We start from the raw sequence: 24126 nt of genomic DNA, 5'->3' as shown, positions 1-24126 counted from the left end.
TTTGATTTTATTTTCACAGAAGAAAAAAATATGGATATCATCAAAATTGATAAAGATTAGATTCAAACTAAACTAACATGTAAGACTAACAAATGCTTTTCATTTGATTGGCTATCCCCTGCTAAAAGAGAAACTCCCCAAAGTTAGGTTGGGGAAGGGTTTTGGTTTTGTCTTTCCAGGAGAATGAAGGCATCCAGCTAAGGAATCTGAAAAATGCTGGTCAAACGAAACATCTGAAGGAAAAGGACAAATTACTCAGAGAAAATGTTCTATGAAAAAGAGTAAATTGGCCTATTAGTATATCACATCTCCAACAGGATAAAATTTCATAAATCTTCCCAAATGTTTGTGTCTGCTGTTCTTTACACACATATAAGGCAAATGATCTTTTTGTAGTCCCAGTTTAATTAAAAATTAAAGCTGGCTTTGAAGTTGGAACATGGCTTTCTCCATCTCTAAACCCTAGCATGCTTATTAAAGGAAAATCTAAAATCTCTGTTTCATGTCAAAAGAGCCATCTGGTATGGGACAGAAGAAAAACCAAAATTAAGGGACTAGTCTATTGCCAATAATCTCATAATTCTTTGGTTTTATTTTGACTCTTTAAATTTTTTTCTTAAGGTATAAGTATTATCTCTAAATTTATAACATATATATATGACACTAATGATCATATAGAATACTAACTAATTCTAGAAAAAGGCTTCATCTAGCTTCCTGTACATGATTTTAGGTTTGAGTCTCTATCAGGTAACTAGAAATTAAGTTTATGTACTCTGGATGTACTTAACAAACTGTAGTCCTTTAACCTCTTGGAGATCTGCTGCATATGACATTTAAAATGTTTGCGTTTTCTATAGTGAACCATGACCATTCATAACAGCAACCTTTAAAATCTCCAAAAGGGCCGGGCAGTGGTGGGGCACACCTTTAATCCCAGCACTCAGGAGGCAGAGCCAACCTGGTTTACAGAGCAAGATCAGGACAGGAACCAAAACTACACAGAGAAACCCTCAAAAAACCAAAACAAAATGTAAAAGTCTTGAAAGGATGACAGGGCCCCAAAACAATGATTCCACCTGGATTTTGGTAATGCCACTAAACTGACAAAGACCACCCAAGGATCACTTTTGGACTACAAACTGCTCAGGGCAATTTCAAAGCAGCTAGCTGAGATAGTCCAACCTCATGCACTACTCCAGCCAGGATTTCAGAAAGCCCCACACTTTTCTATTATACAGAGACTGGCAACAAATGGTACAGCTAGCTTTCCCAGGACTTCATTATTTCAATTTTATCAGGGTCCCTAAAGATGCCTTCGCCCCCAGACAGCAGGAAGCAATCTAGAGAACACAACACAAACATTCCCAAGAGTTAGGATGGGTGGTTTTTGGTCATGCAGTGGGCTATAGATATTTGTCATCATTTAGGGGGATTGGTTACAAGTTGTTATTGGTAATGGTCAGGAAAAAAGCTGAACAAAGGAGATTAGATTCGAGGATCTCGTTCTGAAAAGAAAAAGGGAGGATATAGAATGATAAGATAAGAAGGCAGATTATTGAATCTACTTTTAAACTAAAAGACCAACTGCTAGTCTTAAATACATTACATTGGTATGGATTTTTGTATATTGATACAAATTTAATGTTATTTTTGTTAGAACATACTGTACATATGTCTCTACTCTTGTTTAAGGTATTATATCTATGCAGCTCATTTAACAATGCAATGTAAATTTCTAGTCCTTGAAGATTATTATTACAAACTATTTAGGATAATAAAGAAATGCAGGTTAGTAGTTAGTCACCTATTACAATCAAACTTATAGTCATGTTAGGTATGTTTTCAAGGTCAAACAGAGATATATTTTAGATAGACAGGTGTTCTTCAAACACTTCAGAAATCTACAGAATATGGCATTTAAGATGTTTTAGTAATATAAGGCTTTTTATGGAAATCAGACATGTCTGCTCCTGGCAGCACCAATCTACTTCAGTGAAGATGATGGACATCAAAGAAACTCCATGTGGAGTTTGCTTTCTTTATGGCAAAAGTTAACCACTGGGCAAGAATCTGCCCTTGCTGCCACGGTTCATGGCATATTATAACAGAGGGCAATTAATAATTCAGGTGTCAACCTACCAGATGAATAATTCCCTGATGGAGGAACCCCATGTCAAGCAAGGCTTATGAGGCCACAGACTCTGAAAACTGGTTGCTTCTGTCTGTAATTTCACATGTGCAAAGCAGCTGTGGAATTTCCCCATTACCGTGCATTTTCATGCAATGTGTACATGTAATTTCATGATTACATCTCAGTCTACTAGGCACATTTATCTGTGAATTGTCAGGAAGATGGTTTCTCCTTCAGCTGTATAATTTCAATGAATAGAAATAATACTAGATATTTTGCATAGGTAGGCCCTTGTTCCACACACGAGTCATCTGAATGTCAACCTAAACTTATCATCATTTCCTCTCACCACATAACACTGCCAGAGAGAAGCCATCCCTCTTCAAAGCTAAGGACCTGAGTGTGAGAGAAGGGCGGGCCATGTCCAAGGCCATGTGTGGTGATGAGTGAGAGCAGGGGTCTTTTTGAAGCCAGCCTCAAAGGGCTAAGCCGTACCTGCCAATCAAGAGAGCTCTGCTACTCAGGCTGAGACTTGAAGCCTTGAGCCATGCTGTGCTCAGCTGTACAGTGATGACTTTGAGGTAAAGCTCTCTGAAGGATTTCGAGTTCAATGAGCCACCTTCTAAGAGCCCCCTATAAGTTTGGCAGAGGAGAGGCTACAGAGAGATGTCACACAATATGTGCTCTAAGGGAGAGAGCACCCTTCCCTTCACAGAGCTCTGGCTCTTTAAAAGTCAAGTATGTGGACTTGGGAGGCAGAGGACTGCTTATAAATCCCTCTTGCACCTTCCATGTGTGTGGCCTTCAGTCAAGTCACTTCAGTTCTGAACCTTATTTTTCTCATCTGGGACCGTGAAGGTTTTGATTTGATTTTATTTTTGTCGAGAGACTGCTTAGACAGGCAATGCTTCCTGAGGCCAAACCATTTGCTGGAGTTCCCCCTGACTCCTGCTGTTACCTGCCTTGTCTCGCTGTGGGAGGGCCCAGGTTCGGATGGTCGGGGGGGGGGGGGGGGGGGGGGAGGGTACCTGCGGGTACACCTCCTTGCCTTCATCTGGCAGCATATCCAGTCCAGGATCCTACAGCTCGTGTGTCTTCAGTGATCCTGGATCCTGTGGGTGTCCTTCTTTATATACTCAGTCTTTCTGGCCCAAGTCTACAGCCCCTGGGCTCCAGTCCCTGTCTCTCTACGTGACTGCTCTCTGCGTGTCTCCATCCCTAGCAATGATTACCTGTTGGATCTGGTCCACGGTGATGTCTGCTGTGGTTCTCCACGACAGGCCTCGGGAGAAGTAGCAGGCAGGGCTGAGCTTGATCTCATTAAACCCTCAGCCCTCTCTTTCCAGCCTGGTCTCCAGGGTACTTTTCTTCCAGGTGCCTCTTCCCTTGTACCAAACCCTGTGCTCCCAGGAAATCACTTGCTGACATCTCCTACAACATCCATCCCAGGGAGGCAAGATTTGTCCCCGGGCTTCGCCGATAATGAGAAGATTGTCACTAACAACCCTCAAGGGCCCAGAGTTTTACACTAATGATACAGCCTTTGTTCTCATGATCTCATCTGGTCCTCACAACAGAAGAGACAGGAAGTTACCACAGGACATGACAGGAAGTTCAAAGGAAGGACAATGGGACCTAGGAAGTGAAATGACTTGTTCATTTTAACAGTGATGACTGAAGGCCGAGTTAGTTCTCTGACCCAAAGCTTTATGTCTTGCCTGGGGCCTTGACCACAGTAGCAGGATTGCAAGCTGCCCAAGAGTGAGTGATCTGGGGCCATTAAATACGAAATCCCTCCTGCCTTGGCTTGCTGGCCCTCCGTTAACTTTCATCATGGCCGTAGGAATAGAAATCTGCCTTTGCAGAAGCCTCTGGGTGCAGAAATAGTTGCCCTTCCTCTTTCTTTCCTCTTCAGGGTAAGCTGTATTAGTTGTATTTTTCTTAGCTTATTGATTCAGTAGTCTGAGCTCTCCCAATTGCTCATGACAATCTCAGCTTCCAGGCCAGTGACATTATTATGCTAACCTTGGTAGAGGTGAGCATTCTTAGAACTCATGGTGTTTAGAGAAACAGAATCTAAAACTGAGGAGAAGGGAGAAAATATTTTGGTTCTCAGGGCTAGTGAGCGCCCTCCTATTTCCCACTTCACATCCTAGACCTGTACATTCTGTACAAACCAGAAACTGCCGTGCTTACTGGCTGTTTGTTAAGAGCATGGGTTTAGCTTATCAGGCAGTACCTGTACACCTTCCAGCTGTTGCCAGTTAGCCAAGCTGAGTCTTCACTCTGGTATCGGTCCCTTCAATACAGCCGCTCCCTTCTGATGGATGGGCTGTATTGTAAGATCTGGGACTCTTACATGCACAGGACTTGCTGCCGGCCTCACTTTTCTTGCTATGAATTGTGCGCCTTTGTCAAAAGCAAGGTCACACAGGAAGTCCTCGTGATGAGTAAGTTATTATGGTTTGCGTAGGAACTATTTCCAGAAGGCTCATGTGTTAAAGGCTTGACTGCCAGTCAATGTGATTTGGGGAAGTGATTGGATCTGACAGCTCTCACCTCCTGGGTGGATTTATTCATCAGTGGAGTCATAATTTGATGATGCTGTTGGAAAGTGATATAAACGAGGAAGTGGAGGCACATCCTGTACATCCTGTTCATGTCCACCATGAGGTGAACAGCTTTACTGTGCCTTGACATAAGCCTGTAGAAACCAAACCAAACAACCACGGCATGAAGCCTCTAAAGTGGTGAACCCAAATCAACCCTTAGATTGACTTTGTTGGTCATTTTGTCATGGTTACGAGAAGTGACTCACACTTAAGGCACTTATTAAATACATAGGCGATGGTGGTAGACACACTGTGAGCAAGAAGGGAAACCCATGTTCAGAATGGCTTTGCATTCTGTAGAGATAAATAGTGCCCCTTCATGATGAAAGGGATCCGGCATCATTCACAGCTGACTGGCTCCCTTGAGTGCTGGTCATTCATCATCCTGTGTGCAGTGTCAGCCTTTGTTGTTGGCATTTTGGGTTCTTAGCAGAAGATGAACCGGATCAGCCTTGATGGACCCATGTTCAGCTTCTCTCCATACCACTGGGGCCTTTTATTCACCACTCTTTAAAAATTCTGTTTCTTTATTCTTTCACAATTTCATACACACATTTCATAAAATGCATTTTGGTCATTTTCATCTCCCATTACCCCCTTTCACTCCCTCCCCACTCACACTGTACCTCTTCTTTCTCCCAAAAGGTCCCCTCTTATTTTCGTGCCTTTTTTGTTTGTTCTTGTTTTCTGTTTTGTTTTTGTGTTTATTTACAGTTGTTTGCATGAACATGGGTGCCAACATCCCCTGTATAAACATTGAGATGTTGTTGCTGAACATTTTTCTCCCATGGGTACCCTTTAGAAGTCACAGAGGGTGGAGCAGGTGCCAGCATTGGTGGCACCAGATAGCTGGCTCCTGCTGTGGAATCACCTGATGCTGGAGGAGGAGAAGCCAGCCAGGGGCCATGGGCAATGCCTGCTCTGTGGTCATGAGGAAGACTGTAGATGTAACCAGCAGTCTTATTAAATAAGAAACACAGAACCAATGTAAAAGAGAAAGCCGGTTACATCTACAGAAGACAATGAAGACAGCTGTGGGGGCTATGGGTCCAACTCTGTGGACACGTGGAGGACTCTGAAGGGGAGAATGAAGCAAAAGATCCTTTTACTCTTAGAAGAAGCTCTTTGGGTGGATACAGATGAAGATAAGGAAATCATTGATATGACGAGTAGCCAGCTGTTGCTTCCAAAAGAAACAATGGAAATGCCGGTGGAAACAAGTTCTGGAAAGATAAACATCTAAACCGAGTGCTGTGGTGCAAAGCCTGTAATCCCAGCGCTTGGGAGGTGGAGGCCAGAGGATCAGGAGTTCCAGACCAGTCTGGGCTACCTCATGAGACCCTGGATTTTAAAACGACAAAACAAAAGAAACATTAGAAGAGAGTTGAATTCCAGCATGCCAAGGGCCGGGAGTGGAAGGTTATCTGCATAATCAGAGACTGGTAAACAGCAAATATCGCCTGAGGAACGTGAGGAGGAGGGAGATGAGCTGCTGTAAAAGGCTGGGAAGTTCATATCCCCCGCAACTTCTTTTCTGAGAGACATCCTGAAGACCTTCCAGCATGCCGATGCCAAAGTGCCAGGCGCTGTTGGCACTCTGTGAGGCAGTTCCACCCGCATGCACCAATGGTGATCGTCACCGGATTAGATCATGCTGTTCCACTGTTTGGGGTTGATGTCAAAACAAATCCTAGAAGCCAGAGCTTCTGTTTAGGGAACTTTCCCATCTTTAAGGTTTGTTTTAGTGCTGATATAGATGAGGTTTTAGCCGTGAGTACCCACAGAAAGGTCCTTTGTATCTGTGAGATTCGGGCTAGAAAGTTAATTCCTGTGTATTAGTAAGATGTTTGAAAAAGAAAGTAGGGGATTTGAAGTCTCCCCAGATGGCCCTTTCTTACCCACCAATAGCATCATTAAATAGTCTCACTTGCTATCAATCAAGACCAAAGAACTGATTGGTAGCATGAAGATAACCGACAGGGTGGAGGTATCTACCTCTCTTCTAGGGTAGGAAAGTTCGTGCTTGGGATGTGCATTGACAGACTTGCTCACGAAGGCAGTTTATATGGCTTAAACATCACCTTGTTGAGGAATGAACAGTCTGCACCTTGTGGTTCTATTTGTTGAATGGTGAATACACAGAATCAAGATGCTTAAACCAAAGCCAATAGCAGCCAACACAGGTATTATTTCTCTGACCTCAGTCCTGCCTCAGAGCTGACTATGAAAGAGGCAGCCAATGGTTCACGTTCCCTCTGGTATAGTTTTCTAGCTTGCAAATCATATTTTTAAAAAAAAAAGGTCACGGCTTTTTCTTACAGAAGTTTCGCCGTGGAGAACAAGAAAGGCAAGGCCCTGATGGATGGCTGCCCAGGTCCTCAGACTTCTGAAGAGATTATTTGAACTCCAGTTCTTCCACAGATGAAGCATGCCCTGACACATCTCAGAAACTTCCCCGATGTGCAACAGGACACAGATGATGATTGGTGGAATGCTGAAGTTAAAGGAACTGTCTTAATAAATATATGGAAACTTTTGGTTGAAAACAACAGTCACATGGGACACAAATACATTCACAATTATTTGCTGTCATTGCTGGTGCATCTCCAGACAAGACAGCAATGCCTGTGGGCCAGTAAAGGGCAAAGAGATAAACCACTCTAGAGATGGTGTCAGGGAACAGCATCTGCTTTACTGTACGTGAGCATCCACTTATATAGTGGAAGCCTGGTGACCGTGATTGATCAGCACACTCCCTCGGACTGGATAGGAGCGCTCATACCACCAATGTCTATGCAGAAGAGGCACACAGAAGGAGCCATGGGGAGTGCAGACTCATTCGCAGGCCCGCTACCAGCTACTCACACTACTTCAGACTTCAGGGTTCTGACTTCTGGAAATACTCAGGAGCGTAGTGTGCCATGCTTCTTATTTAGAAGCTCAGTATGCCAAGTAGGCTGGCCACCAGGGCATGCCTGCATTTTCTCCTACAGTTCCCCCTTCTATCATTTTGCTTTCCTGAGAGCAGAGCCTCCTAATCAACAAGCAGAGTATGCCAACCAGTATATTACAACTAAAGAGATAACAGCATAAGTAACTAGATTATAAGAGTTATGAAGGCAAAGAGGGTGTCTGGGCATGGGAACGGTGTCATTCTGAATTTTAGAATTTTCCCTTATAGGATGCATATCAGGAAATAGGTTGGCGTCATTAGCAAACAGCTGAGGACAAGGTCCTCTGACATCCACCCGATGACAAGGGAAGGTTGGGTACTAGTGTCCAGTACTGTTCAGTGCTGACATTAGAGTAAATGCAGGAGGGTTGGGTACCAGTGCCCAGTACTGTTCAGTGCTGTCAACAGAGTCAATGCAGCAAGCAGACATATGCGCAGGATGGTTGCTTGCCCCCATCTCTTGGAGCTGCTCAATTTCATGCTTCATTGCTGGTGTCAACTGTCCAGGGTCCGGTGAGCCAGACCAGGATCCAGATGGGCTGTGGTCCATTTCTGGGAAGACACAAGGGAAACCTCTCCCAGTGGTAAGTAATGGGGCTGGTGATTGCCATTTGCCTGTTCTTACATTTTTCCAGGTCACCAGAGGTAGCCTCGTAGGCCCTGACAAAGAGGCCCAATGTTTATGAGCTACAGTCTTTTCCTTGTCATCTCTTCTCAAAAACTTTAAAGTAACTAATGCCATATTAATAAGATGTTGAGGGTGAGCCTTATTCAGACCTATAGCCCCCCTTTGTATTTATCATTTTGTTCTTTGAGTTGTCTGCTCTCTCCACTACAGCTTCACCTGGGGGATTATTAAGAAATTAAATAATATGTTGAGTTTTCCATTGGAGACGAAATTGTTTAGAGGCAGAGGAGAGATACACAGGACCATAATCTGTTCTTGCAGTATACATGAGAGGCCTTCTCCCCTGTCAATGGTGTGGCCATAAGAAGGTGAGAATAAGTGTCTACTGTGACTTGAATTTTGCCTACAAAATGAAGCAATATGCATTACATCCATTTGCCATAATGCCAGTGACTTTAGCCCCCAGGGATTGACCCCTGGCTGCAGAGGTCCTGAAGGGAGAAAGGGAGCACAGGCATTACACCCTCAATCTGTTTCGATGTTTTTGATGATGAGTTAAAGCCGGGAAGGGGGTTCTTAAGGGCCTTACAGACTGATGAAAGTGATTGTGCATAGTCACCGAGTCCTGCCAGAGGGAGGCCACTAGAGGCCGTGATGCCTCATCAGCAGGAGCATTTCCTTTATTTGGCATCCCCAGAAGAGGAATATGGGCTCTGATATGTGATACAAAGATAGGATGGTGTTGCCGTTGTAATAAAGCTGGCAAAGCTAAAATACAGAAGTCATGGGAAGATGTAATTTTAGTCTTTATGAATGCAGCAGGTAATCCAGGAGTAAGCTGAGCAAGGAAAACACTGTCAATGTGCAGGGTAATAGCCGAGGATTGTGTTTCATGGCTATGAGTGCACAGTAAATACTGTCAGTATACAGGTTAATAGCCGAGGATTGTGTTTCATGGCTATGAGCACAATTTTTAACTCTAAATGTTGTGAGGAAGCTCTCCCTGGTACAGCCTTCCAAATTTTAAACTCTTGAGAAGCAGTATTGAGTATCACACAAGTCATTCCTCCATGGGAATAGCATAGTGAATATTATATCCAATATAGGTACAGGGTTTGAACCGACAGGAGAAAAGCTCTTTTCAGTGGTTTATCTTGAAACGTGTATGGGCTTCCATGGAGGATAGTGATTATCCAATCTTCCTGGGAAACCAAAAATATTAGCTTGGAACGAAGAGTGACTACTATAAAGAGAATGATTTATCAGTTATATGTTTATTGAAAGGTCCAATTACAATATCCAGCTCCACAGTAGTTACATAAACCGCCCTGTGTCTCATCTGTCTTAACAAGATACACAACACATCCAACTGTGTCATAATCTTTGAAGGGAAATTTGAGGACAAATGGACCCATTCAATAGTATGGTTTGGGTTTTGAAACAGTAGTCCAGTGGGAACAGGATAAGTATCTGTCAAATGGGCAATCAGTTCCTTGGTGGGATCTCATCAGAATAGTTTTAGTGCATCTAGTGACTCCTTAACCTTGCTTGGAGACAATAGAGCTCTGCAATCTATGAATGTCACTGAGAAAGGGTCTGGGTCCCCTTCTAGTGTCTGAAGGAGGGCAAGCAAATCACCAGTAGTGACCTATAGAAACGGCCTGATTCAATTAATGTCTCCCAATGGCTTTTGAAGAGCACCTAGCGTGATTTGATTAGAAATTAGAAATTGAGGAGGGTTTACAGATACCATGTGTAAATTCATAAGGGATCCCAGAAGATTAAAAGGCAAAATTTGCTGTATTTTTGTCAGAGGCAACTCTGAGACCTCTATTGTTTAAACTGGTCAGAGCTAGTTGAAAAACTTCCTCTAATTTGTTAGAATCATAATGAGCAAGCAAAATATCATCCGTATAATGAATAAATGTGACAGAGGGGTCATTTAACAAAGGATGTAAAGCCTGAAATACATAATGTTGACACATAGTAGGACTATTTTTTCATTCCTGAGGCAATACTCTCCATTGCCATCTCTGAGCGGGATGTGCATTGCTTGGCACAGGTACAGAAAGAGCAAACCTTTCCCTATCCTCTTGTTGTAGTGGGATAGAGTGAAAGCAACCTTTGATATCTAAGACTATAATATATTTATTAATATGGATGGCAGTACCTTGTGGGAGACAAGGCTTTAAAGACTTCATCTTTTCATTTGTAAATTAATAACTCTTAAGTCATATATATATTAGCCGAGCAGTGGTGGTGCACGCCTTTAATCCCAGCACTTGGGAGGCAGAGCCAGGCGGATCTCTGTGAGTTCGAGGCCAGCCTGGGCTACCAAGTGAGTTCCAGGAAAAGGCGCAAAGCTACACAGAGAAACCCTGTCTCGAAAAACCAAAAAAAGAAAAAAAAAGTCATATAATAATCTCCATTTTTGCCGGGCGGTGGTGGCGCACACCTTTAATCCCAGTGCTTGGGAGGCAGAGGCAGGCAGATCTCTGAGTTCAAGGCCAGCCTGATCTACAGAATAAGTTCTAGGACAGCCAGGGATACACAGAGAAACCCTCCTTGGAAAAAAACAAAAAACAAAAAACGAACGAACAAACAAACAAAAAGACCATCATTATGGGTGGGGCTGAGGGCTTCTAGGTGGGGGGGTATAGGAACCAGGAGCTGTCTATCTTACCATGTTTAGAGTACAATCTTTTACCCAGTGCTTGCCCTTTGGACATCTGGGACATTTAGTAGGTGACTTTGGAAGTACCCTTTTTCTGCATTGGGCAGTTGCTCTTAAAATGTCCAGTTTGTTCACAGGACCAACAGGGGCCATTAGACGTTAGGGCTGCCCCAAGAGCTGTAACACAAATTGCTAAATGGTCTTATTAGTAAAAAACTTGGAGCCAGATATTGGGGTGAAAGCTGAAAGATCAGAGGAATACAACAAGCCAGCCACAAGTTCTTATCACTTAGGAAGTCCTCAGCCCAAGAGAGCTACTTCCAGTGTACCCATGCCTCTATACCTTTCTGTGCCCTGCCATCTTACCTCTTCTCTCTGCCCAGCTACATCACTTCCTCCTCCCACCCAGCTCTATTACTTCCTGTCTATCTGTACAGACCTCTCTGATTAACTAGTGCTGTAGTTAATGGCGTGTGCTACCACGCCTGGCTTTGTTCCCAGTGTGGCCTTGAACTCACAGAGATCCGGATGAATCTCTGCCTCCTGCATGCTAGGATTAAAAGTGTGCGCTACCACTGCCTGACCTCTATGTTTAATATAGTGGCTGGCTTTTTCCTCTGATCCCCAGGCAAGCTTTATTTGTTAGAACACAAAATATCACCACAAAGAGCCTCTACAAAGACAGTGGCAGTATACATCTGAGTCCCTATTTCTTGAGATGCCAGGATCCAATCACCCACAGGGGCATTCTTTATTGGACCCTCTGTAGCTCTGCTGTGGTCCCATCATAAGCAAGTGGGTGCACCAGCATGCCAACCTCCTCAATATGCTGTACTTTCCATTCCACAGAACTTTAGTTTCACCAGAAAGGCTCAGTAGGTTCCTGTCTTAAGTCTTTGAAATTTGCTGTGTCCCCTGAAGAGGGCACAACCTTCCAAGCTCTTAGGGCACACAGACAGACTCGGTTAAAACACTGAAGAGATCCAGAAGCCTGCTCAGCAGGTGGTGAGAATGTGACTTCCCTCTGTAACATCTCCACATTCAATGCTACACCTGAGTTTCCATTTCTCTCAGCCTGAAGTTCACATTGATTGAAATAATGTGCCTTCCAAATCAAAAAATCCTGAGGGCTCATACAACCTCCGACCAGCTGTTTATAATCCTCCGGTGTGTTTTAATTCATGCTTTTGGATTCTAATAATTGCATTACATGTGGAGACTGACATCTGTCATCTTGGCACACAGTCCCCAACTGCTGGATGGTTTTAAGGTCATGCGAATGCCATGTTAAAGGTCTCTGTGGGGCAGAATTTAATTTCACTGGAAAAGCCGAGACTTTGGGTTGCACATTTGGCCGGCAATCATCACTACTAGCACAAAGCCATGAAAAAGGATCTAAATGTAGCAGCAGCCGGGATTCCTCACGGCTAAGTGAGTGCAGTGTTCAAGCAATGTAGTCAAGCAAGGGTATAAAGAAGAAGGTGTTGCCGGGCGGACCTCACCTGGACCACTCTTCCCATGCCTTACTGACTTCCTCCTTCTTGTCTGAAGTGTCCTTTCAGATGCAGCAAGAATTTCTGTCAGCGCCATCTTGATTTCCTCCCTGTTCTTCTTCACTGACCTTATCTCTGTCTGCTACTAGAAAAGCTGCTCCCTTAACTACTCCCCCGCCCCCACCCATAGCCCCCACCCCACCCCACGACATCCAGTTATAGTCATAATAATGGGATAGAAAGATCCGGACAAGGAACGTCCAATCCTAACTTCCTGTCTCCGTGTATTACTCAAAGCTCTCTGCCACAGCTCTAGATCAAAAAGCTCATCTTTAGAAAACCAAGGATTTATCTGCAGAACTCAGACCAAAACTTTTCTAACTCCTCTTTTAGCAGGCACTTTACAACCTGAATTTGAGCTCCTCCTTGACCAGGTGACAAATTACCCATTCTGCACCCCTCCCCCGCCCGCCCGTTTCTTCTACCAGGGGCTGCCTTTACCCTAGGTACTCACATGCCCTACATTTGGGCACCAAATCGCTATGGTTACTGGGGTGTCCCCCCAAAAGACAGCAGTGCCCGTGGGTTGGTAAAGGGTGCAGCTATAAACCACTCCTGAGACGGTTTCATGGGAACGGCAATTGCTTTAGCGCACGTGAGCAACTGCTTATACAGTGAAAGTCTAGCGACTGAGATTGCTTAGCATAACCTTGGACTGGATAGTAAGCACTTATACTGTACGGGTTACAGCTCTGAGGGGAAAGGTTTCCTCAATACAAGTGTTGCAGCTTGAGGGGGAGAGGTATCCTGGTAGTCAGGAGCCAAGGAATACCACAAAGTCACACAGCACAACAAACTTCACATAAGATTCACTGGGAAAGACACAAGAGGGTGGTCGCCTCTGCTTGGGCAAGAAGCTGCAAAGAGCTGAGCGGGAGGCAGGCTTTATACAGGTTTCTTGGGGGGTGGAGCTTTCCAGGATGGAAATTTCCAGGATTGGGATTGGTGGGATTTCAAGTCCTAAGCTTGGGCAGACTCAGGGATTGGTGGGTTTTCAAACTCAGCTGTGAGCTTGGGTCTTTTACCCTGCACAGACCACCAGGGTCTCTGCATGGAAGAAGCACATTAAAGCAGATGTGGAGAGTGCAGACTGGTCGGCAGGCCAGCTGCTGGTTACTGTGCTACCTCAGACTTCAGTGTTGCGGCTTCTGGGAATACTCAGGAGCATGGTGTACCCTGCTTCTTATTTAGAAGCGCGGTATGCCAAGTAGGCTGGCCGCCAGGTCATGCCTGCATTTTCTCCTACAGGTACTGTCCATTCTGAGAGGTTACCAATGTGACTCTTGTCTAGACCTTGTGTTGCTCACCGATCCTTTCTCCCTGTCCTTCCCAATGTCCTAAATATCTTAATGAAGCCACTAGCCATTGCTGGCAGACAGACATGCACCCCTATCTCTTTGGATTTCACTTTTCAGGAGGCTAAACTTAGATGAAAAATCAGAGACCCTCTAATAGACTGTGCCGACTGACAGCACTCATTTCTTTTGTGGGTGCCCCTCAGGACCCTCCTGCATGGGTTGTAATGGGGTCCTTGTTCATTTTTTAAAAGCCTCAGCATATTTTTAAAGAAAGACTTGTAATTCCTTTCCTGAGGTCCACCCCCACCAAAGGATTTGATTCTAGAGATTTTTCCCATGAGGTGATAGAGTTAGTTGAAAAATATGAATGCCACGAGACTGGATATCACTGAAGTCTGAACTGCCTGCTCATGCACCTTATGCCTTCTGGGTCTGTTTGAGCCTAATTATGACATCTATTCTACTTGATCATGTGGTGCTTTTGTACAGGTCCAATTTCCCATTGTATGTTCAAATTAATAACGAATTCATGGGCAGTAACTGGAGGCCTATTAGATCTGAATCTGAAATGTGCCCCACAGCTCATGTGTGAATTCTTGGCTCCTAGTTAATGTTGGTTTGGGGAAGTTCTAGAAACTTCCTGTTTGGAGGAGGTAGGTCACTGGAGGCGTGTCTTTGAAGGTCATGTCTTGTCTTGGTTCTTTCATGCTTCTCCTGCGTGGCTTCCTGTCTGTTAAGAGTTGAACAGCCTTGTTCTCCACATGTTCCCACTGCTGTCTGTTCTGACTATGTGCATGGAGCCAAATCAACACGGAGTGAGTCTTTGAAACCCCGAGGAAGAGAATCTGCCCTTCACGCTCTTCTGTCGGGTATTTTGATCACAGTTATAAGAAAAGTGACTAGTACAAATGTAGAGCTTTTGCTGTACCTAAACATGACCATTGTGTATCAGAAGCTAAGCGTAATGGGTGATTCTTGCCTTTCTGCTGAGCTACATCCCCAGGGCAGTAGTATGTCTTTTCTTTTATATTTTTTCTGATAGGATGTCTTTTGCCATGCAGATTTGTAAAAACTCTGTGTGTATTTGATCTGTGTGCGTCTTTGCGTTTCTGGGTATGGTGTTAGGCACAGAGATGCCCATGGCATTCGCCTGTGGAGGTCAGAGGACAATGTCACATGTCAGTCCTCCCCTCTTGTCCACTGTGTGTGGCATGTTCTAGGCTAGCTGCTCTGTGGGATTCTGGGAATTCTCTTTTTTCCACTTCCCATCTTGCTGTAGGGGTGCTGAGAGTCCAGATGGTGCTACCACATCTGGATTTATGTGGATTCTGGTGACCCGAACTCAGGTCCTCATGATTGAACGGCAAGTGTTTTACACACTGAGCCATTGCTCTACCTCCAAGTTATTTTATTTTGTGTTCTCTAGGTGAATTTCTTGTTTAAAATTTTTTATTAATCCATTTTTTTTGCATTTATGCAAACATCCTGACCACAGTTTCCCTTCCCCCCTCTCCTGCTCCCTCCCCTCCTCTCTCTTCCAGCCCCTTCTCCCATCCACTCCTCTTTTGGCTCCCTTCAGAAAGGGAGTCAACAAAGCATGGCGTATCAAGTTGAGGCAGGACGGAGCTTCTCCCCCTGCATCAAGGCTGGACAATGTAACCCAGCATGGGGAATAGGTTCCCCAAAGCCAGCTCAAGTGCCAGGTCCTGCTCCCACTGCAAGGAGCCCCACAAACAGACCAAACTACACAACTGTCGCACACACACAGCGGGGCCTAGGTTGGTCCCATGCAGGCTCCCTAGCTGTTGGTCTAGAGTCCGTGAGCTCCCACAAGCTCGGGTCAGCTGTCTCTGTGGGTTTCCCCATCGTGATCTTGACACACACACCCCACACCCCACACCCACCCCTGCTCTACAATCCCTCCTTCCTCTCTTCACAGGACCCCTGGAAGTTGGCCCAGTGCTTGGCTGTGGATCTCCGCATCTGCTTCCATCAGTCACTGGATGAAGGTTCTATGGTGACAAGTAGGGTGTTCACCAATCTGATTAAAGAGATGCCAGTTCAGGCACCCTCTCTGTTATTGCTAGAGCTTTAGCTGGGGTCATCCTTGTGGATTCCTGGGAGTTTCCCTGGCACCCCGAATGAAGATATCTCTTTCATTACTCCCCCTCTCCATCCAGCCCCCAGCCTGCCCAACTCTATCCCCCCACCCCTGCCCCCAGTTTACCCAGGAGATCTCTTTTATTTCTCCTTCCCAGAGAAATCCATGCAACCCCCTTTGGGTGCTCCTTGTTACCTAGCCTCCTTGGGACTGTGGATTGTAGCCTGGTTATCCTTTACTTTACACCTAATATCCACTTATGAGTGATTTTTCATACCATGATTGTTTTTCTAGGGCTGCATTACCTCACCTAGGATGATTTTTTTCCCCTAGTTCCATCCATTTGCCTGAAAATTACATGATGTCATTGTTTTTTACAGCTGAGTAATACTCCTTTGTGTAAATGTACCACATTTTCTTTATCCATTCTTTGATTGAGGGGCATCTAGGTTGTTTCTAGATTCTTAGCCTCGAATTTTTAAAATATACTTTGCTTATATAGAATTTTTCTTGCCATGCATTTTTTTTGCTTTAGTAAATGTTTTTGAATTATCCAGTAGTGAAATTTTTATGCAACCTCAGATTCTTATAAAAATAAAGGTTAACATGATTTCATTGCACAAAGGAAAGAAACCTGAACCAAGCTATAAAGACAGAAGTTAGGGCTATTTGCTTGAGTGAATTTTTATTGTACAACATTACACTCATTAATTTGGCCATTCTGTAGTATTTATTGAGTTTCTTCTCTGAGCACTGAACCACTTAGAGTCTTCTTCTCTGAGCTAAACATGGCTGGTTAGAGTCCTAGGGGTAGAGTTAGCTGCATTAAGAGGCCGAACAGTCACGCCACACTTTTGAGATAAACAATTTTGGTAATGGCTGCTTTGACATCCTTGTTCCTCAGGGTGTAGATGAGAGGGTTGAGGATTGGTGTGAGAATAGCATAGGCCACATTGCCCATGATGTGGAAGTCCAGGGGCAGGTCAGCCCTGTAGGCCACATAGGCTACAGCAATGGATGAGTAGTAGGTGCCCACCACCAGGAGGTGGGAGCTGCAGGTGGAGAAGGCTTTGGAACGCCCTTCCCTGGAGTTGATACGGAGCACTGAGGCCAGGATGCAGGCATAGGAGAGAAGCACCAGGAGGAGAGGGAGGAAGGACACCACCATGGCAATGCAGAAGCCCATGAGGGTCTGGGGGGTGGTGTCTGAGCAGGAGGACTGGACCAGAGCCAGGTGGTCACAGAAGCAGTGGTAGATGTAGGCGATGTTATTATATACCATCTGAGAGGTCTTTACCACTGCTGGGACAGGCAGGAGGAGGGCAGTGATCCAGGCACTGGCTGCCAGTGCAGTGTTCGTCTGTGGGGTCATGTGGACAGGGTAGTGCAGAGGGCGGCAGATAGCCACATAGCGGTCATAGGCCATGACCACCAGGATAAAGGCTTCTGAGCATGTGAAGCTTTGGAAGAGGTACATCTGCAGTAAGCAGGAAGGGAAGGTGAGGAAGTGGTCTCCCAGCAGGAACAGCGACAGCATCTTAGGGACAGTGGTTGTGGTGAAAAGGATGTCCAGGGCTGAGAGGTTGACTAGGAAGAAGTACATGGGCTTGTGGAGGCTGGGCTCTGTCACCACGGCCACCAGGATCAGGGTGTTCCCCATCAGGATGAGCAGGTAGAAGAGGAGGAAGAGGAAGAACACAGGAAGGTAGAAGGGCTCTGGCAGAGAGGGGATGCCCACCAGGTAGAAGACAGTAGAACCATCTACCGATCCATTGCAGGTTGTAGCCTCCATAGTGGAACAAAACTGGAGGTCTGGGTCATGGGCGACTGGAACATCTGAAAACCAGAAAAAGAAAGAATTCTGTTGTAATAATTCCATAATGTTTATCCTTAATTAATCTGTCTTCATATATTTATTTATATAAATAATATATGTAAACAGTTATTTCTAACCAACTCCAGAGGACTGGTGGTGGCCTGTGAGATTGGCTTCTACCATCTGAGCCCCAAATCTGTCAAATACTAATCAACAGTCTACCAAACAGAAGTTGTCATACATTGTTCAGGTGACAAAGCAAGAGAAGAAGCCAGGCCCAAGTGCCCGGCTTTCCTGTGGGAAAATCAGTTGGTTGGTCATTGGATCACTGTCGTGAATGTGCTTTGGAATGACTCCCTCTGGGGCTTATCTCAGACTCCACACTATGCGGGTTAGGTTGGTGAATCTCTGACACCAAGTTTTTCAACACACACTCTGCTTTTGCACTCACTCAAAAGTTCCAGCATGTGGCTTTGGAGGGACAGCTTTGTCCAGGGTTCTCGGTAGCACACTGCAGCTCACACATTCATCAGGACTCCTCCTCGCTTGTGCTCCTCCACCTGGGACTCTTTGGACTGCATGGGAACTGGGTATCCAAGCCTCTGCTTCCTATCAAGGTGTGGTAGGCCATGGCAGCCCAGCACCCCACTGTAACAACTAGGAAAACCTGGATAAACAACATAAGTCATCATTTTGTTGAGATAGGGCCTCACATAGCCTAGCCTGGCTTTGCATTCACCATGTATCTGAGGTTGATTTTGAACTCCTGATCCTCCTGCCTCAGTCTGTCAAGTGCTGAGATTACAGGTTCGTACCACCACGTTCTAAAAATCAAACTGAAGAAACACAGATTCAGTAAGGATGGGATGAGTTGGACTTCCACAGGCTGGCGGACCTTCCAGAGTGAAGTACAATGAATATACTTGCAGAGTGAATCGTATTTTTCCCTCAGAGAGTATTTGATTTGGTGACTATCATGGGGCTGGCTGGAACTAGGGAGGGGAACTTGGGTAGAAGAGAAACCAGCAAGCTTTTGTCACTCAAAGGAGGCTTCCAAAGTGGATTCGACAGTTAAAGTACTCTGAATGTAGGACTAGTCTTTCCCATAAGCCATCTGAATTCTGGGGCTGTGCAGAGGGGGCTGGAGGGCTAGGCCTTACTGTTCTTCTAGAAGACTAAGATCTCCCCAGGAGCCACGATACTTAAAAGGCCAGAGGGGAGGGCTCGCCCCTCACATATACACTGCTCTTCTCTCAACATTTTCCAAAGATTTGAAACTGTGTGTGTGTGTGGGGGGGGAGGCAGGGCGTGGAGGCAGGTGGAGGGACAGCTAAGGGCCTTACTGGTAGCCTCCAAAATGAAGCACATCTCCCACAGGCATCACTGAGGAGACAGAGCCATACCCCAGGAGAGGTTAGACTCTGGGACTGAAGCAACCAGAAACCTAAAACAGGCACCAGTTACCCCAACTGCCTGCCTAAGAGAGAAATGGGAAGTGTGACAGGTGAGGCCTGACTGTCATCCAAAGCGTCCAGTGAATCTGCTGTTAATAATGTTCAGCCCACAATAATATTATTAGATATGCAAAGTCAGGAAAATATGACCAAGTGGGAAAATACACTCTTAATGACATACAAATGATCTAAGGCTGAGGGTATACAAGTCCCATGGTAGGTAGCACATTTACCTAGCACGTACAAGGCCCTGGGTTCAGTTCTCACTATTGCATAGTAAAATTAAGTAAAATGTAAAAATGAATTAATTTTAGAAGTCTAACTACCTAAATGAGTAAACAAAGACATTAGTATGAATGCTTATATTTTATGGAGGAAAATTTTGTAAAAATGACAAAGAAATGGAGAATTTCCACAGGAACTTGGAATCTCTTAAGAAATATCCCAGAACTAAAGTGTCCAATATTTGAAATTAAGAACTTGATGAATAGGTCCAGGTCGGATTCAACACCGACTGTTGGCTCCAGTGCTAGGACTGAGCCTGGAGCTCTCCCTATAGATCCTGTGTTTTGTCTTGCTCTCTTAGGGGGGTCTGGATGGATTCCCTTACTTCCTCTATTCCTGTGGCCAACAATGCCATTTCATTGGTGAATCACCGTGTTTCAGAGGACATCTGTCTGTCTCTTTACGTGTGGAGTGAAGCCTGTATCTCCATTAACAATGAAGGCTGGTGACATGTTTTTCTGACCCTTTACCATACAGGACACTATTGGAAGTGTCTGGGAGTCACCTCCACGGTCTGAGCAGGAAAGCAAAATAGCAGAGAATTAACTCACAATGACCTAGACCCAGCCTGCCTGGGCCTGTCACCTGATCCCCTAACGCTGAAGAGATGCAAACTGCATTTTCCTGAATGCCTTGAAAACTCAGAGAAGTCAACTATGCATCAAATGTCATGGTCTTGGGTCAAGTTGGGTCTCAAGGGACAGGAGTTCAAAGCCATTGAATCCAACTGCATCCTCTTCCCTCCTCTGCTCCGTCTACTAAACAGTGAGAGAGGTTGGTGCCAAAGCTCAAGGCCGGAAATGGAGAAGCCAGCAAACTCCTTGCAGAGACAGGACTTGAACCTCAAATGTCCCAGCTTGATATTTTGGCCACCCACAAGCCCTTCCTCTTGCCCCGTACTTCTGTGACACCATCTCAGATGTCACCTCCTTCAAAAGCTGTCCCCAGTTCTGTTTGGCTCAGGGGCTCACAAAGTCCCTGTGCTTCCCTTCATCACCATCAAATTACTACTGTGGCTCTAGCTGCACCAGCCAGGAGCACTTTCAGGGTAGTAATGGAGTCTGAGTGTTTCTACTGACCAAGGCACCCCCGCCCTTCCCGGGAGCTGTTACTGCAGGCAGGAACCATGTGGCTCACTTTGCTGGTGCTCATGAACCAGTGATGAAGGAGCCATTAGTGATGAGATTGGTTTAACCAATCCTTTCGTTATATGGAAGGGGACACAGAACAGGGCTTGGAAATGGGCTGTGATTGTCCCAAGATCTCAGGGGAAATGGATTATCAGTATCAGAAATGGACTATCAGCAGGTCTCAGTGATCAGCCCCCGCCTCTCGGGCCAAGGATAAGTCTGCAGTGAGCCTGGCTGCCCTATGGATCTGGACCACTGAGCAGCCTAATAAGTTGAGGTTTTTCTGCAAGTTGACACTTTTGTGCTCACCCCAAAAGCACTGGAAGTATTTGTTCCCCTAAACTGCTGTTCTGGTGGAGTGTGCTGAAGCTCACAAGGTCTGGGAGCTCTAGCCAAGAGGAGCCCAGAAAAGGCTTCTGAAAGAATTTGGCATTTGATACCATATTTCAGAAAGCAGCGGCATAGAGCTATATCATTAGATCCCTTCCTCCCTTTATTCTGTAACTCAGAGTAAGCTATTTTATTCTGAATTACACATTCCCAAGGTGTTTTGGGCACTTCAGGCTACTACAGCTGTGAAGGGGCCCTCTCTCTGATAGGGATTTCCCTGCTGGAATTCTCTAATAGTCCATTAGTGAACCAGAGAGGAAGAGAGGACACAGTCATCCAAATGCCCAGGCTGATGCTGCACTCCGCAGACAGCATCCCGACCACACAGTCCTTCTGGGGAGTGGTTATGCTTCCCCAGCAAATGAAGGAACAGAGGTCAGAAGAGGTCAGACCCTCATCTGAGGCCACAGCCAGAGAGGTTGTTTCTTGAGCCAGCCAGCCGCAAAGATCTGAACCTACCTGGCAACCGAGAGTCCTGCCTGCTGGGCCAGCATTCCACCTTGATTGCTGTCTTTGGGCCTCTGAGCCCAGTCTTCACATCTGTCAAATGAGCATTTAGAAAAGATGACCTCCTCCAAGTCAATAAACCTTTTTGAGGTCCTCTGTGCAGCTGGCTGAAGAGGAGTTTAGAGGTGGCTATTTTATAGCCCAAGCCCCTAAAGATGTACACCAAGAACCGCGCCCCCCCCCAGTTATTGTGTGTGTGTGTGTGTGTGTATTCAGTGTGTGTATTCAGTGTGTGTGTGTGTGTGTGTGTATTCAGTGTGTGTGTGTGTGTGTGTGTGTGTGTGTGTGTATTCAGTGTGTGTGCGTATTCAGTGTGTGTGCGCTTGTGGAGGCCAGAGGTCAATGTTGAGTGCTGTCCTCAGCCTCTCTTCTTGCTTTTCTGAGGAAGATTCTCACTGAATCTGGAGCTCACTGATGCAGCTGCACTGGCTGGCCGGAAGCTCTGAGGAGCCTCCTGTCTCTGTCCTGCCCTTCCCCTAGCACTGGGGTCATAGCTGGGGGTACCATGCTGTTTTGATGTGGCTGCTGGGGATCCGAACTCAGGTCCTCTTGCTTGTACTGCAAGCACTTTCCTGACAGAACCAGCTCCCCAGGCCGGGCTCCGTTCTTAAGCCCCATTTGCAAGCTTGATTCTTCAGTCACTGGGGCATTGCACTTCACTATAATCTGGAATCCACACATGCTCACACAGGCTCACAGAAAAGATGCGTGAAGCCCAGAATGTAAGTCTATTGGCTTCTGACTTAGACCTGGTTTCCATCCTGGCTCCCCCGCTTCCCTCCTTCCCTCTCCGACCTGAAGTTCCTCCACCGTGACTCTGAGTTGAACATGCTTCCATTAAGTACCTCCAGGTCTCCACAGTCATGGGCTTTGCCTCCTGGCAAGTCCCTCCTCCCAGACCTTTAGTTATCTACAGATGCACGTCTCTGATTGGCCTGCCAGTGTCTGATCCAGGGTCACATAGACCAGATACACAGCTGATGTGCCTTCGGGGACCAGGATATCCACACATTAGGCGGGTGTCTCCAGATTGCACTCTGGCCCCGCAAGTTCCCAGTGTCCTTGACTTTCTCCTCCACCCTAGCCTCTGTCTGTTTCTGGGTCCTCCATCCCCAGCCAGCTCACCTGACAAGTCTGGTCTACCCAGTGATCTTCTGTGGAGTTGTCACACCTGGACTTGATGGAAAGAGGTAGAGAGGAGCTGAGCCTTGACTCATTAAACCCTCATCTCCTCCCTTGATCAGACCTGCTGGGACTCTTCCTCCAAGCTGGCTCTCCTACGGGACCACAGAGCTGGCAGATAGCCAACAACTTCACGGGGTACCGCAGGAGCGCTGGCTCTGGGGTTTGCTGATGATGAAAATGGCATCATTAACAAGCCTCGTGGGTCCAGAATCCATCACCGGAAACAGTGCTGTTCTTAATTTCTCATCTCAATTTCATAACCACCAGGGAACATGGCAAGACTGCCCGCCCCTTCCTTTTAAGTTTGAGGCCAAGGGAAGGCGTTGAGGGTGGCTGTCTCACGGCCCAGCCCCCTAAAGATGGACAGCAGAACTAGAGAAATGGAGCAATGTGTGCAAACTCACAGGAGCGCAGAGTGCCAGAGCCAGAGCCAGGGTTTGCACCAAGACTTGGAATCTTTTTTCAAAAACACATTTTCCTAAGCTCTTATTAGTTTTTTAACTATCGTACAAAACAATGAGCTCCATTATGAAATTTCACATGTGTATGTCATTATTCTTTGCTCCCAGTCGCCCCTGAGTCCCTCTGTTGTGCCCCATCTCACTAGTCATTCTCCTCCAAACTCTGGGCCAGCCATTCAGCAGTGTGTCATCTATTGCCTGGGACCTGAGTCTCACTGAGCCTCCAATTCCATAGATGCACAAAGGGCTTAGTGATTGCATGATGTTTCACATTGGATCCCCTGGAACTAGAGTTACGTACAGCTGTGAGCCACCATGTGAGTGCTGGGAACAGAACCCAGGTCCTCTGGAAGAACAGCTGGTGCTCTTAATTAATGAGTCATCTCTCCAGCCTGCCCCCATTGTAGAATATTGAATCAGTGTGGAGCTTTGTTAAATACCACCCCCACACACACACTTTTCACAGCCCCTTTCCTGTCCTTCCTTTCCTGAGGTCATCACCCCTTACCTTGGAATGTTTTTTTCTAGACCTTTCTCAGCATTTTTGTGTATGTTGCTTTTCTTTTATCATAAATGAAAACGATTTGTAGCTCCTCACTGCTGACATGAGCAGCCAGCTAAATCTCTCTCCCAATCTGTAACCTCTCTGCTCCATTAACAGTTTCCTTCCCTGTGTCGATGCTCCGTTAACAGTTTCCTTCCCTGTGTCGTTTCGTGCAGGCTCACTTGCCAGTGCTTGCTATTACTTCTGGGCATTAGAATCCTTTCCGCAAGTCTGTTTATTCTTGCACCTCGAAGCTTCCCCCTGTGTTTTCCTCTATCTGGTTCAGGATCTCAAGTCTTCCAAAGAAATCTTTGCTTCATTTTGAGTGAGTCTTGTATAAAGTGAGAGGTAGGGATCTAGTGTCATTCTTTTGTGGTGAACACCAGATTTTCCCACCACCA

The 24126-nt window shown here is 45.7% G+C and overlaps 1 protein-coding gene across 1 annotated transcript; it reads right to left on the bottom strand.

The window, feature by feature from the left end:
- Positions 1–7678: 7678 nt before the first annotated feature.
- Positions 7679–17745, bottom strand: Or2at4 (olfactory receptor family 2 subfamily AT member 4). The gene is made up of 2 exons (XM_016000675.3): positions 16799–17745; positions 7679–7703 (listed from the first exon to the last, which is right to left on the bottom strand). Exons 1-2 carry the CDS (start codon positions 17743–17745, stop codon positions 7679–7681), a joined length of 972 nt encoding a protein of 323 aa, XP_015856161.3.
- Between the last annotated feature and the right edge of the window lie 6381 nt (positions 17746–24126).

Source organism: Peromyscus maniculatus, chromosome 1, assembly GCF_049852395.1.
Source record: "Peromyscus maniculatus bairdii isolate BWxNUB_F1_BW_parent chromosome 1, HU_Pman_BW_mat_3.1, whole genome shotgun sequence".
NCBI lineage: Eukaryota > Metazoa > Chordata > Mammalia > Rodentia > Cricetidae > Peromyscus > Peromyscus maniculatus.
The sequence above is the reverse complement of the archived record's forward strand: the minus strand, read 5'-3'. Positions and strand labels throughout refer to the sequence as shown.